Source organism: Danio aesculapii, chromosome 6, assembly GCF_903798145.1.
Source record: "Danio aesculapii chromosome 6, fDanAes4.1, whole genome shotgun sequence".
NCBI classification, from domain to species: Eukaryota; Metazoa; Chordata; class Actinopteri; order Cypriniformes; family Danionidae; genus Danio; species Danio aesculapii.
The window spans coordinates 33,488,101-33,502,414 of NC_079440.1; the positions used below are offsets into that span (position 1 = coordinate 33,488,101).

The following is a 14,314-nucleotide window of genomic DNA, read 5'->3' on the forward strand; positions in this document are numbered from 1 at the left end:
TGATGAATAAAGAGACTAAGCCGAAGGAAAATGAGTGAATGAATATTGAATGATCAAACACACATGTACAACAGAATATATATGACAATATGAGATGCATACATACAATTACAAGCCAATAGTAATGTATTTACTAAAAAGTTACTGTAATCTGATAACATTTTAAAATGCAACGACGTATATGTAAGTCCAATTTTATTTGGACTAATCAGTTACTACCCAGCGTTGGGAACAATAATGTTGCAACACAAGTAAACAAATAACATTTGACCATAATTGCAATAAATAGTTTATTTTGACCAGAAAAATAGACAAGAAATACGTGAATAGTACTGTACACACATTCTTACAGATACTCTTGACATTTTTAATCAGTTTTATTCACTGGGTTACATTCAACCCTCATTTCATCCAAAAATACCGTACACTAAAAATAAATGACATTTTTTTTAGACTCAAAATATTAGAGTTTTCAAAGAACACTGACCTCACTGACAAAATATACATTCATGTGAAGCGAATAAGCCTGATGTGAATGAAGACACGAGAGGCTTTTATTCACAAAGCTGATATTTATATGGGCGCCTCTTTAAAATGTCTATTCGCTTATGATAACCTGGACTTGATGAAGCACCAAAAATCCATAAAAAGCCACAAAACCGTGACTGCGACAGAAACCACCATACTGAGATAGCCAAAACAAGGTCCTTTCTTCTTCAGTCTTCCTGCTAAAGCACTTCCTTCCAGTTCATGAGGTCTTAATGTGATTTTACTTCACTTATGAAAGGCTTCATGTGATGAAGGTGGAAAGCAGCGAGTTTCAGATATGACAGGTTGACTATCAACCCATCAATGAGACATTTGGAGCTTAAACTGTGCTTGGATACTCTTATAAGCTGAGGCCAGGAGATCTGGCTGTAAACCTTCAAAGGTATAATATATACTGTATCATCGATGATTTAATCGAATAATAAGTCATCCGAATTACTGGGTTTTCTGGAGGCAAATCGTGAAAGGAACATTTTAGTTGTTTTACTGAAAGAAGTTTATTTATAAACTATTTTCGAGAGGATCATCTGCTTATGATTGCTTGTGGCTGGTTCCGCATTATCCAATTTATGATTCACCAATCAGATGATTCCTAAGCCACTATAAATACCCTAAGTTCCATATAACAGCCATCTTCGTTTTGAAGAATCCCCCCTTCCACCCCTAATCCTCCTTCTTTCCTAGATGGGTTGCACAGCGGACCAGTGGTTAACACTGTCGCCTCACAGCAAGAATGTCACTGGTTCTAGTCCTTACTAAGCCAGCCAACGTTTCTGTGCGGAGTTTACAAGTTCTCCCCATGCTCACGTGGGTTTCCCCTGGGTTCCCCGGTTTCCTCCCACCATCCAAAAACTCAACTTAAGTTGATTGACTAATGCAAATTGGCACCATAGACATACTCTTAGTAAGTAGTTATCTCTTAAGAGCAATCACTATCTGTTCATTAGCTACTACAGCAGGGGAGTTCTTGAGATCTACCAGAGCTCAAACTCCCCTCTCGCCTTGCAAACGAGAGGGAGCCCCGGGCTCGAGGATCTTATGAGCTCAGGGTTCTCTCCCGGGACAGCATGCCAAACACGCTTTATAATCAATCATCAGCTAAGTGTGAACTCTTGAAAGAATTGTAAGCCGATTTCGGCGCAGATTGAGTAAATTAGCACTGCTCAGGTAATCGGAATCAAAACCGATGTCGCTAAATAGTTTAGTGCAATTGTCAAAGGCTGTGATTAATCAAATGATATGTGCTGGTGCTTCAGAATGAACTTTAGAGTGAACTTTTCACACACGAAAATGCTGCTTCACATAAACTGATCTCTGCAGTTGCTCTACAGTAAGTTTGGTTCACGTTTAACCTGCACTGAAGAAAAAAAAGCCACATGTGCCAACATTTTCTCAAACATGTAATGAGAAGCCGGCTGTTGTCAACAAAACAGAAATATCCTGCAGCTGATGGATTGAAAATGAAAAAAAGAAGAGATAAGTGCTTTAATTTACTGTTGCACTGTTGGTGGATGAGGAGATTCCCCCCCAAACAGGTGTAAAGCACTTTGAGTGTCCAGAAAAGCGCTTTATAAATGTAAGGAATTATTATTATTAATATTTTAAGTAAAATGTATTATTATGGTCTCAAATAGAATGTTTTTATTTTATGGTGTTGTCAAATTATCATTAAAACATTTCTGATTTTGTTTAATATTGTTTATTCAGCAATTATAGTTATTATTTTATGTATAGTGATATTTAATCACATTTTAAGCTTACAAAGAAGCACAGAAATTCTCCAGCTCCAAATCCTGGAGTTTAAAAAATAATAAACTGCTTTTTGAATCACAATTTAACAAGATTTATTTCTTTAATTCGTGCTACCTGAAGCTTAAAGAAAAACAAATCTCACTGGGGGGAAAAGCAATTTGATGCAGGCATTGTATTAACCTCCATCCAGTGAAGAACTATATTATGTCACGTTACCACAAGATGGTGCTGCTCTCCATTCAATATTTCACGGTGGATTAATACATTCACTCCGAAACTGCGGCAGATAAAGAGGAATGCTGTGAGACATGCTACTGGAATTGCAGGCTGTGGAATTTTGGCTTTCCAGAAGAGGCCTGGGATTCTTATTTTGACCCTCCTCTGGTTCATCTTCTTCTTCTTCTTCTTTCTCTTCTTCAGTCATCTCAAGGTAATACAGGTCTTTAGCTACACCTGTGTTTTCCAATGCTTCATAATCCTGTTCTGATGTTTCCGAAAACTCTTCCACTGAGTTGTAGGAGCTGGAATGGCGAGGATTGCTGTTCTCTAGGTCCCAAAGTCCTCCAGGGAAGGAGCCGGAAATGTCAGAGTTGTTGGCAGAGAAATTGCCTTCGTCACTGGAGCTGCTGAGACTCTCCTGCTGCTTTTGGAGTTGGCTGGGCTGGTCGGAGAGGAGGATGGTGGAGTATGTGACTGAAGACTGGCCTGATGTTTCTGGAGTGGGAGTAGCAGTAGATGCTTCCAGAGCTTCAGAAGAGTCTCCCTGAAGGAAAGAGTCTGTGGTTGTCTTGTCCCCGGAGGGCAGTACTTCATTGTCTTTTAAGTGTTCAATGGTGAGAGGATGAGGTTTCTCGATGATTTCCACCTCACATATGCTCTCAGAGACCAGCAGCAGTGGACAGGCAGTGAGACCCTCTGAATGAGGGAACAGGCTCTCCATGGTGTCAATCTGCAATGGACCAGAAACATCTGATGATCCATTTTTTAACTGTTTCATGAACCATCTATTTGATGAACCATTTTGACTCCCTGGTTTATTCGTTCATTGTCATTAGCTATGTTTTCTTTCAAACGTGCAAAATAAACGTGTGTGGAATCACAGAGTCACAGAGAATAAAATCAGCACTTCCTAGTAAACTGGCTCTAAATATAAAAGAAAAATCTAATTTGCTGCAGTAGGAGAAGCCACCTCAGAAAATGAAGACAACAAAATGAGCGCACGGTGGCTTTTAGATGTGTGAGACCTCTCTCATACATCAGTGTAGCAACTCAAGAAAGTTCTGAGAAGTACACTGTAAAGCCCAACAGTCAACTTTATCAAATGAAATGAGTGTAGTTAACTCAAAATGTACAGAAAGTTAATTCTACTCATTTGAAAAGAGTTTTGAACTCAGTGTTGAAGGTAATGAGTTAATTAAATACCTCATTACTTCAACTTAAATGGAGTAAGTTCACAGTACTCATATAGATTAGTTTTTTAACTCAAATGCTTTGAGTTGCCTTAACTTATTGAGTTTTACAATACTCGGTTTGTTTGAGTTCTCTTCATTTATTAGGTTTTGCTGTGCTCAACTTGCTTTGTTTACTCAAATGGATTAAATTCACAGTACTCATTAGGATTAGTTTTTGAGCTTAAATGGTTTGTTGCAATCGGTTATCCTCAAATGGTTTGAGTTACCTTAACTTTTTGGGTTTTACAGAGTACTAATACCAAACCACTTTGATGACAGATTTTGGCTAAGGGTTTTTTAGAATGGCCAAAACAACATTCCAGATGCTGTGAATGGTGGTCAGTCTGCTGGTTTGTCCAATTATGCCATCGCATTGTGTCTGAATATTTAGATTTACATGCTGGAATTTTTTTATTTTTTAATAAATAAATCTGTTTTCATTGTAGTTTATGCACATATTTGTTTCTTTTCACATTAAAAGTTTATCCTAATCAGCAGCAATAGCCTGGTGGTTAAGTACAATGACAATTAACCCAGAGGTGCTCATAGCGACCCGAGTTTGATTCCCAGCTCAAGGTCATTTGCTGATCCTTCCCTTCTCTTTGCCTCCCACACTTTTCTGTCTATACTCTCCATTGTCTTGTCTAATAAAAAGGAGAAAATTCATTATAAAATGTTATGCGCATTTTCATAAATGTATGCACATCTTGGCATTTCCATTACCCTATTTTATGCACTAATCCAAAATGCACATGAAAATAGGTGGATGAAATCATGACAATTGATGCATATTTAAGCACCCATTTCATAGAAAGTTGTCAAAATGACAATTTTTTCCCTAAATTACAGGGGCTAAAAATGACCAGAAAAAATTATATTATTAGAGACGCATGTAAGCAAAACACAAATCATCGACACTTCATTCAGTGTGAATTTTATTTATAGTACATACACACTAAAATTTGCAGTGTATACCCTTACCAAAGAGCAAGAGGCGACACTCTGTTGCTATTTGGGAAACCTAGATGCCGCTAGTGTCTCGTGGCTGCCATTTTGGAATGAAAATTCCAATAAGTAATCAGCACGGATAACGAGTCACATAACGTTAGACAGAATGAATCAAAATATCGAGATAAATACGAGTTAAAATATTATGCTATTTAATATATATGTATATATGTGCTCTCAGCATAGAGTACACCCCTTTTGAAAGGTAACATTTATCTAGTAGTTTGTATGGCCTCCATGATTTGTAATGACAGCAGCAAGACTTCCATGCATGGAGTGAACAAGTTGGCTACATTTTGTAACATGTATCTTTTCTATTCTTTAAAAATGATCCCTCTTTTAGAGTTGCTCAAAGAGATGCTCAACGTAATGTCTCTTCAGAATTCCCCATTTATGTTCAATTGGATTCAGATCAGGAGACATAATTATATTAGTATAATATATTAACATATTTTAGATAAAAGCTTTATTAGTTTTTCTTTAGACAAGACTGGAAAAAATACTATTATAAAACTGCAAGAAAAAGTGTACTGTCAGTCTGTTATCATCATCCTATTTTAAAAGTCATGTGAATTTAATTTAACAAGTCAGTATTATTTTGTATGCTAGAGCATAAAATATATTAAAGTAATTTAAAGTAATTTCACCTAAAAGTAACAGTTACAGAAAAACAAGTATGGTTATATTAAACCGTCTGTAAAATAATCTAAAAGTGCTGATGATCACCAGTCTTCTGATTGTTGTATTGTCATCCTTCAGGTTGTATTTCAGTTGTGATGTGGTTTTTAAATAAATAAATAAATAAAAAACAAAGCAGCTGCCTTTATATAACATTTGGTTACACTAACCTGCCTGAAGTCCATTCCTTTGGCCCACGAGCACTTGTTGGGATTTGGAACATCCTTCCACATGAGTTTTTTCATCCTGTAAGATTATGGATTATATGATAATTAATAATTTAGCAGGATTTTACTGTGATAAATGCATATTTTTTATATTATATATATTTAATAATTTAACTTTCTACTACACTACTCCTTTTATTAAGCTTTTGTACACATATCTTTGTGGTGATGATATTACCAGAGCTTCTAGTCAAGTCTTGTCAAAGCAAAAATATGTTTGTATTAGTTGCCATACAGTTGCAGTTATCTCTGTTAGATCTTGTGAAATATTTACCCTCAAGCTAATTATTCCATCGCAAATCACTTATGTTATATATCTGTATTCACACTGTGAATATATTCCCATTTATGTATTTCTCATCAATATTCTGTATTTTAAATATTGCATATCTATGCAAACCATACAAATCAACTTACAATGCCTTGCTTCAATTATAACAAAATTAATATATATTATAGCATCGAACAAACATCTTAAATCTCTCTGAATGTGTTTATCTTCTAGCTTAATGGTGATCTAGATAAACTGACTTGAAAGTTTTCTATAGAATTTTGTCAGGCCAAATTTTAATCAGCCTCGGTTTTACTCTCTGTTTATCTACTGGTAAATAAAGAGACAGTGGAGGTTTAGTCATGTGTATAAAACTGATTGTCTCATTTAGTGTCTGGGCTAAAATAACCTGCTTGAGCATTCATGCATTTACATACTTTGTTATGGTAGTCAATTTGCAAAAGCAATTAAAATACTTATCAGGGATTTATGAAGTCATATACTTGCACCTTATAATTCAGCCTGATATCAATGAATAATTAAGCAGTACATTACATTCATAAATACAGTCATAATGGAAGTTACCAATGACTAGGGCCAGACAGAATCTGCTGACATTTTTTGCTATTTATGCACAGAATTTTGTAAAAAAAAAAAATTAAAAAAAAATCTATGAATTTATGTGAAATGATACCTTTTTCACTTTTATTTGCAAATTCAATTAGATCCACTTATTTGGTAAACAAAATAAGTCTGTCATATGTCATTTATATATACTAAAAGACAAAAAGAAATTACTTTACAAACTCTATTGTAAATAAATCATATGAATATTTATTTATTAGTCAATAATACTACAAAAATGTATTTTAAAAACTGAGTAAATATAAACGTACACACATTTACAGTAAAATAGAGTAGTGATCAAACAGAATTAAAGAGAAGTAAATAAACAGAATCAATGTTTGGCTAAAAATCTACAGAATTCTGTGCGAGCAGATTCCGTGTGGGCCTACCAATGACTTTAGGTTTAATTGTCATTTTAAAGGATTAGTTCAACCAAAAAAATTCCCTCACAACTTCTTACAACTTCGGGACACAAATGAAGGTATTTCGATTCAATCAGAAAGCTCTATGACCCTCCAACGATCTTGATGTTTTAAATCCAGAAAAGAACCAAAAATCATTCCATGTGGGGTTTTTTGCAGTTGTTTTTTGGTGCGCAAAAGTGTTCTTGGAGCTTCGTTTGGTTACAGTTGAACCATCGTTTTTTTGGGTTCCTTTTTGGGTCTTGTGACCCTTGCTGTCTATGGAGGGTCAAAGAGCTCTCAGATTTAAAATATCTTAATATCTTAAAATGTCTTTCATCTTTAGAACAAGGTCTCAAAAAAAATCAAGTGAGGCGATTGCCAGATCCCTACAATACAAAATATGATGCTGTGAATATCTTAATCTTGGCCAATAGAAGACAGTTTTAGGTCTTACTGGTTCTGTGACATCATCAGCGTGACAAACAGCACCACTGACAGGAAGGCGATGATCAGTAGCAGTATATACGCTGCAGGATCACCCCTTGTAGCTGACAAAAGGACAAAACAAAAACAGTTAAAACACGTTTACTCAAATCAATATGATTTTTATAGATTTTCATTGGATAATCATACATAATAAATTTAGAACAGTGTTTCCCAACCCTGTTCCTGGACGCTCGCCAACAGTACATATTCTGGATGTCTCTCTTATCTGACCCATTCATTTCAGATTTTGGAGTCTCTTCTAATGTTCTGATGAGTTTATTCAGGTGTGTTTGATTAGGGCGAGGTTGAAAATGTATGTATGTTGGTGTGCTTTCAGGTAAAAGGTTGGGAAACACTATTTTAGGGCACTAGTAAATTAAATGAAAAACTAATTCTTTAGATAATTATTCAATCAATGCACATAAACCACTTCTCTATGGACCAAATATACATCAAAATGACTTTACTATGTGAAAAAATTATGATGTCAATGCTTTAATTGATGTCACTGCGGTAAAACCCACCTGTGTATCGAACCGGTTCCCCTTCACCATCCACAAACACTGGATACAAGGTGAACTCCTCTGAGCCATAAAAACGACCTGCATAAAAACAAATTATAGTGTCAAAGACGATAGGCCTTTCTTTTCTTTCAGGATTCTTAGCACGTGCTGATATGACAAAATGAGTAATATAAAGTAAAAAACATACGGCAAAGAGAAAGATCTCTCGATCTGGACTCAACCCTGACCCACTGTATTCTTTCTGTGAGAGACACATCCTTTTCTGGGTCTTTGTTCAGGTCTAACCATTCAATAACAAATGACTGAGGCGCCGGCTGATCAGATAACAGGCTCCAGGAGAGATACACACAGCTCGCATTTGCAACTGCACTGAACGAACGCACACATCGTCCTAAAAAAAACAAAAGAGTGGCATTATTAATTCAAATGAAAAGCGAATCTTTATCATTTCTATGTGATAAACACTTAGGGCCCTATCATACATCCGGTGCAATAAGGTGCAAGGTGTGTTTGGTGCGATTTGTTGCTATTTTCAGACCAGCGCAACCCTTATTTTCATGTTTTGCGCCACGTTGTTTAAATAGCAAATCCATTTGCACCGCTTTGTGGACTCATGGGCGTGCCAGTCTAGAAAGGAGGTGTGTTAAGGGGCATTGTTGGCGCTTTGCTATTTTGAGGAACTGAAATAGCCCGCACCATTGACTAACTGAAAGCAAGTCTAAAGTCCAGCACAGAGCGTGTTAGTTGTGCGCCTATGCGAGTCCAAACGCTTAATGCTAAATACTCACAGGATGCACAGCAATACACAAATATCTTTACATATGAAAAAATGAAAGGGTTAAAATGTTACAAAAATTATTATTTTCTACATAAATATAAAAACCACTGCCTCCATGCCTCCATTATTATTATTAGCAGTATTATTTATTATATGCATATTTATATTTGTTTTAATAAGAATTAGATTAGATTTGTCCACCTGTCGGATTTTGGACAATATGGGGCATTAGATGTGCATTTTTTGACCACACTTTGTGAAGTTTTACAAACAAATTTCGAGAATAGCACGTGATATGATTGATCGTGGCTGGCCTCTCATCCGCAATCAGCAATAATCCAATCAGACTGATTCAAGCTTACAATAAATTGACCAATTTCGCCCTACTACTTTATCGTTGTTGTGGAAGAATCTCCTCCTCCACCCCACCTCCTCCTTTTCCTCCCTTTACCTGGGGGAGCTCTCGAGACCAACCTGATCTCGGACCCCCTTATATGCTTATTGACCAGGGGGGAGCCTTGGGCTCAATTATCTCCAAGCTCAGGAATCTCTCCCGGGACAGCATGCAAAACCTGCTGATAGCATCAAGCAATATCTAAGTGTGAATTCTTAAAGTTTTCAGTGTTCATTTATTTGTTTGTAGAAGTTAGAATTTAATTTAGAAATAGTTTTTAAACAAATTGTTTAAAGTTTATTTATTGAATAAAGTATTGAATATTTATTGAAGTGCGTACAACACGTTTTCTTATCCACGAAAGTAAAGGAGTAAAGAGTAAAAGTCAGGTAAAGAGAAAGCAAAAAGGCCAAATGGAGGAGGTTCGTTCTTTATCCTCATGCTGCAGATGGTCTGTTTAACTGTTTTCTTGCTAGTGATGCGTTCAGTTTTTCCACCTACAAAGTCTGCCATGTAAATAGCAAATGCACCATGGCGCGATGCAACTGACTCTTAAAGGGAATGGGAGATGAGACTCTGATTGGTTTAATGCACGCTTTGCTCAAAACACACCCATAACTCATTAAGAGGAAAAGCACAACCGTGTTAGACCTTGCACCAGGGCGCAAAGCATATTTTTTTCAACCTTAAAATAGCAAAAGTGGATTCGAAAACGCCTTTAATGCGTCTTCACCATGCACTTTAGACTTTGCACCTAGATCGTTAAAATAGAGCCCTTAGGGCAGGGCTGTCCAAACTCGTTCCTGGAGGGCCGGTGTCCTGTAGAGTTTATCTACAACTTGCTTCAACACACCTACCAGGAAGTTTCTAGTATATCTAGTAAGAGCTTGAGGTTGGAGCTAAACTCTCCTGGACACCGGCCTTCCAGCACCGAGTTTGGACACCCCTGCCTTAGGGTGTAGGAACTGCAAATAACAAGCAGGAACAAAATAAGCATTTTCTTTCATTGTACTCTAAATATGAAATAACTAATTATGTACTATTTCAATATGTGCTCATTTTTTCCAACCCTAAGCTTCAATCAAAACAATTTCTTCGAAAAATTAGGACATGGTGAATTAAAACACTGTCAACAGGCAGACAAATAAGGCAAACAAAACTGTTTTCATCAAATAAAAGCACCAGAAATCCATGAAAGAACTGTGTGTGATGTTACAGGATCAGCATGCCAGCTCACGTTTGGCTTGACGTAAGAGCGTGATGTTCCTGTTCCATGTGGAAATGCCCAAAGCGTTGCGAGACATCACGGTGACTGTATGCGCTTCCTTCCTCCACTGGAATGAGTGAAACTGAGCCAAGGTTGTTTCATTTGACCACATGACTCCACCTGAGGCCTGATGTTTAATCACTAAACCCTCCACGCAGCTATTTGGATCTTCTGCTAGAATAGGCTGCTAAAAAATGACAAAACATTCAAGCTCAGACTTTACATCACGTTAAATTGCTACCAGAATAAGCTAATCAAGTAAGTCTTCACCAACCTTAAAGATCAATGTAACTTTTGTCACATTCCTAGCAGGATCCTCTTGTAAAATGCGCCAAAAGTCTGGTCCCATCTCTGGTGCTGAAATGACACACCATATAGCCATGAGTACTTCAAGCACACTAGTTTGTACACTTTTAATGTTTTAAAGGGTTTACTACTACTAAACTACTAAAGTAGTTACTGATTTGACTGAATGTGGTCCTTTTTAAAAGAGATCATGATGTCTCGTTGCATAGGAGTTTTGTTTTTTACATTTTCTTTTTGCGTGCATAGAGGAGATAAAAGAGACAATACTTTGGTTACTAAGACAGTAAAAAGAAACTATATGAGAAATAGAGAGGATTGAAATTAGGATTGGATTTAAATATCAGCATTTATTTTATGGTTGGTTTAGATTAGTTTTTTGTTTTTTGTTTAATTTGTGTTTTTGTATTAGTTTCGTTTTTTTTTTTTGTTTGTTTGTTTAATTTGGTTTTTTTTTGTTTAGTTTTTTGTTTTAGTTTAGTTTTTTTGTTTTGTTTTAGTTTAGTTATTTTGTCCTGTTTTTTGTTTAGTTAGAGTTTGTTTTACTTTAGTTTTAGTTTAGTTTTTTGTTTAGTTCTATTTCAGTTTAGTTATTTTGTCCTGTTTTTTGTTTAGTTAGAGTTTGTTTTACTTTAGTTTTAGTTTAGTTTTTTGTTTAGTTCTATTTCAGTTTAGTTATTTTGTCCTGTTTTTGTTTAGTTAGAGTTTGTTTTACTTTAGTTTTTTTTTGGTTTGTTTGAGTTTAGTTTATTTTTTAGTTACATTTTTTCTGTTTGTTTAGATTTGAGGAGAGAGTGTTTAGTTTAGCTTAGCTTACTTTATCTTAGTTTTAGTTTTGTGCTCACAAAAGTTGAATGTATTTGATCAAAATATGGAAATGATTATCTTTTTTGAGGATTCTCTAATAATAAATTAATTTTAAAAAGCATAACTATGAAACCTAATTATCAAATGAATCACATTTTTTTCAGTTGGTAGGATTAAATACAAACTTTGATACTGTTTATGTTCTAAAATAAAAGTGGTACATGCTAAATATAAATGAATCAAACTTTAAAATCTAATTAATATCTAATATATTTAATAAACTTTCGATTTAATAGGACCTTCAAGGATTCATAAAATCTTTTAAATAAAAATAATAAATGTCATAATTAATAACATAGCATTCAGAAAGCAGGTTTTTAGTCCTATTTTTAAAAAGTACAGTCACAGAAAGAGAAAACTTGACAGAAGGTAGGGGAATGGGATTGGGAAACCACCACAAGTCGCAACTTGCACTGGATTGTTCGAATTGCTGTAGAAATGCACTGAATGCTGGAGTGCTATCCACAATCATTGATTCATTTATTTTATTTTTGGCTTAGTCCCTTTATTAATCAAGGGTCACTACAGCGAAATGAACAGCCAACGTATCCAGCATATGTTTTACGCAGCGGATGCCCTTCCAGCCACAACCCAACATTGGGAACACCCATACACACTCTTTTCACACACATACACTACGTCCAATTTACTTTATTCAATTCACCTATACCGCATGTCTTTAGACTGTGGGGGAAACCAGAGCCCACCAAACCCAAACCCACTCGAACATAGGAAGAACATGCAAAACCCACAATCTTATGACCTAATTTTTGCTTTTAACTTATCATATGACGGAATATATCTCCAATGTCTATCATTTGCAAATTTTCAGACTATAATCCTCTAGTTTAGTGTTCACTTAACTTAGAAACGAGGAGTGTTAAATTCCTAAACCCTGTACTTACTGTAACAGACAAGAATGACTGATAATATCTTGAAATGCTGAAGGCAAATCTCCTGGTAATAGTTGCTTATGAAAAATGTCTCGGCATGAGATATGCCACCATGACACACCTCTGCACCAACATAAAGATTTTAGAAAGGTGCTGTAAAGAGTTGACAAATGGAGTTTCAAGCACGTATTGATTTTCACCCCGGCAACTGTGTTCCAGTTCAGGAAGTCAACGTGTTATGTAATATACATTAATCCTAATGAACTTCCTATCATAATTCTGTTCGATTCAAAACACTCCCTCTACAACACAAAGCCAATTTCTATTCAGAGTCATTTAAATGATTACAGTCAGCGTGACAAATTAAACCATGCTGCTCCAGAAGCAATTATTTGAATAAATATAGCATCGAGAAACTCATATTCGTGATTCTGCTTATTTATTATAATGTAATTGGTAACATTTTTACAACAATGGTCAGTTAATATTAGTTAATGTATTTATTAACTAACCAAGTATGGATAATCTTGTAAAGCATTTACTAATCATAATGCAAGATTTATTTCATGTTAACAGTGCACTGTAAGTTATCACTTAACTTAACATTTACTTCTAATAACTTAACTTAACAATAAAATAAATATTAAAAATATTTCCCAAATTATGTTTAACAGAGCAAGGAAATTTTTACAGTATGTCTGATAATATTTTTTCTTCTGGAGAAAGACTTATTTGTTTTATTTTGGCGAGAATAAAAGCAGTTTTTAATTTTTTAAAAGCCATTTGAAGGTCACAATTAATAGCCCCTTTAAGCTAATTTTTTTTTCGATGGTCTACAAAACAAATCGTTTGTTCAATGCAAGTTCAATACTATAACTTGCCTAATTACCCTAACCTGCCTAGTTAACCTAATTAACCTAGTTAAGCCTTTAAATGTCACTTTAAGCTGTATAGAAGTGTCTTGAAAAATATCTAGTCAAATATTCTTTACTGTCATCATGGCAAAGATAAAAATAAATCAGTTATTAGAAATGAGTTATTTAAACTATTATGTTTAGAAATGTGTAGAACAAATCTTTTGTGTTAAACAGAAATTGGAGAAAAAAATTAACAGGCGGGCTAATAATTCTGTATATACATTAGTAGTGCTTTTTTATAAACAATTTTATAAACAATATAAACATTTTATTTATCTCCATAACGTTTTATTAAATACCATAACCTTCCCTTTTGACTCGAAACAACTTTTCTTCACTTCTGTTTACATGGAATGCCTTTCGGGTCCGGATATCAGTGTGTCTTACTTTGGTCTATTCATCAATCTTCCAACTATCCAATCAGTTCCCAAAGGACAAAACCAAGCACTGCCTCTCTCATTTCAGGACCATTTCAATTGGACGCAAGTCACAATTTTGGAAAAGGAACAATCTTAACTTCCATTTCATTCTGTTTCAAGATGAATAAATACCGTAATACATGTATTATTCATTATTTGTTCATGTTAGCAAATGCATTAACTATCATTAACTAATGGACCATTATTTAAAAATGTTATCATGAAATGTAGACTATTAAAATACCTTTAAGCCATTAAAAAAATAGGTTTAATTTTTTTTTTATCATTCTAAATTGTCATCAGCCCTCTACAACCTCCTAAACATACGTTTTGTCTCATTTTTAGTCCAAATATCTAAAGAGGTTATTTTGCTTATCCCCTGGCAAAACGTTAAGAAATATATATTTGACATATTACTAATCAAAAATTAAGTTTTGATATACTTATGGAAACTTACTATTTTTTTCATGGAACATGATCTTTACTTAGTAAAGATTAC

At 34.9% G+C, this 14,314-nt stretch overlaps 1 protein-coding gene across 1 annotated transcript in view; it reads right to left on the bottom strand.

The window, feature by feature from the left end:
- Nucleotides 1–276: 276 nt before the first annotated feature.
- lepr (leptin receptor) overlaps nt 277–14,314 on the bottom strand; it is a 48,778-nt gene continuing 34,740 nt past the window's right edge. The window contains exons 14-20 of the mRNA XM_056460031.1: nt 10,691–10,773; nt 10,387–10,603; nt 8,165–8,368; nt 7,978–8,055; nt 7,422–7,515; nt 5,609–5,684; nt 277–3,250 (exon numbers count right to left, since the gene is read on the bottom strand). Of these exons, the coding sequence (XP_056316006.1) occupies nt 2,549–3,250; nt 5,609–5,684; nt 7,422–7,515; nt 7,978–8,055; nt 8,165–8,368; nt 10,387–10,603; nt 10,691–10,773 (1,454 nt within the window). The 3' untranslated portion in view covers nt 277–2,548. The remainder of the gene's footprint in view (nt 3,251–5,608; nt 5,685–7,421; nt 7,516–7,977; nt 8,056–8,164; nt 8,369–10,386; nt 10,604–10,690; nt 10,774–14,314) is intronic.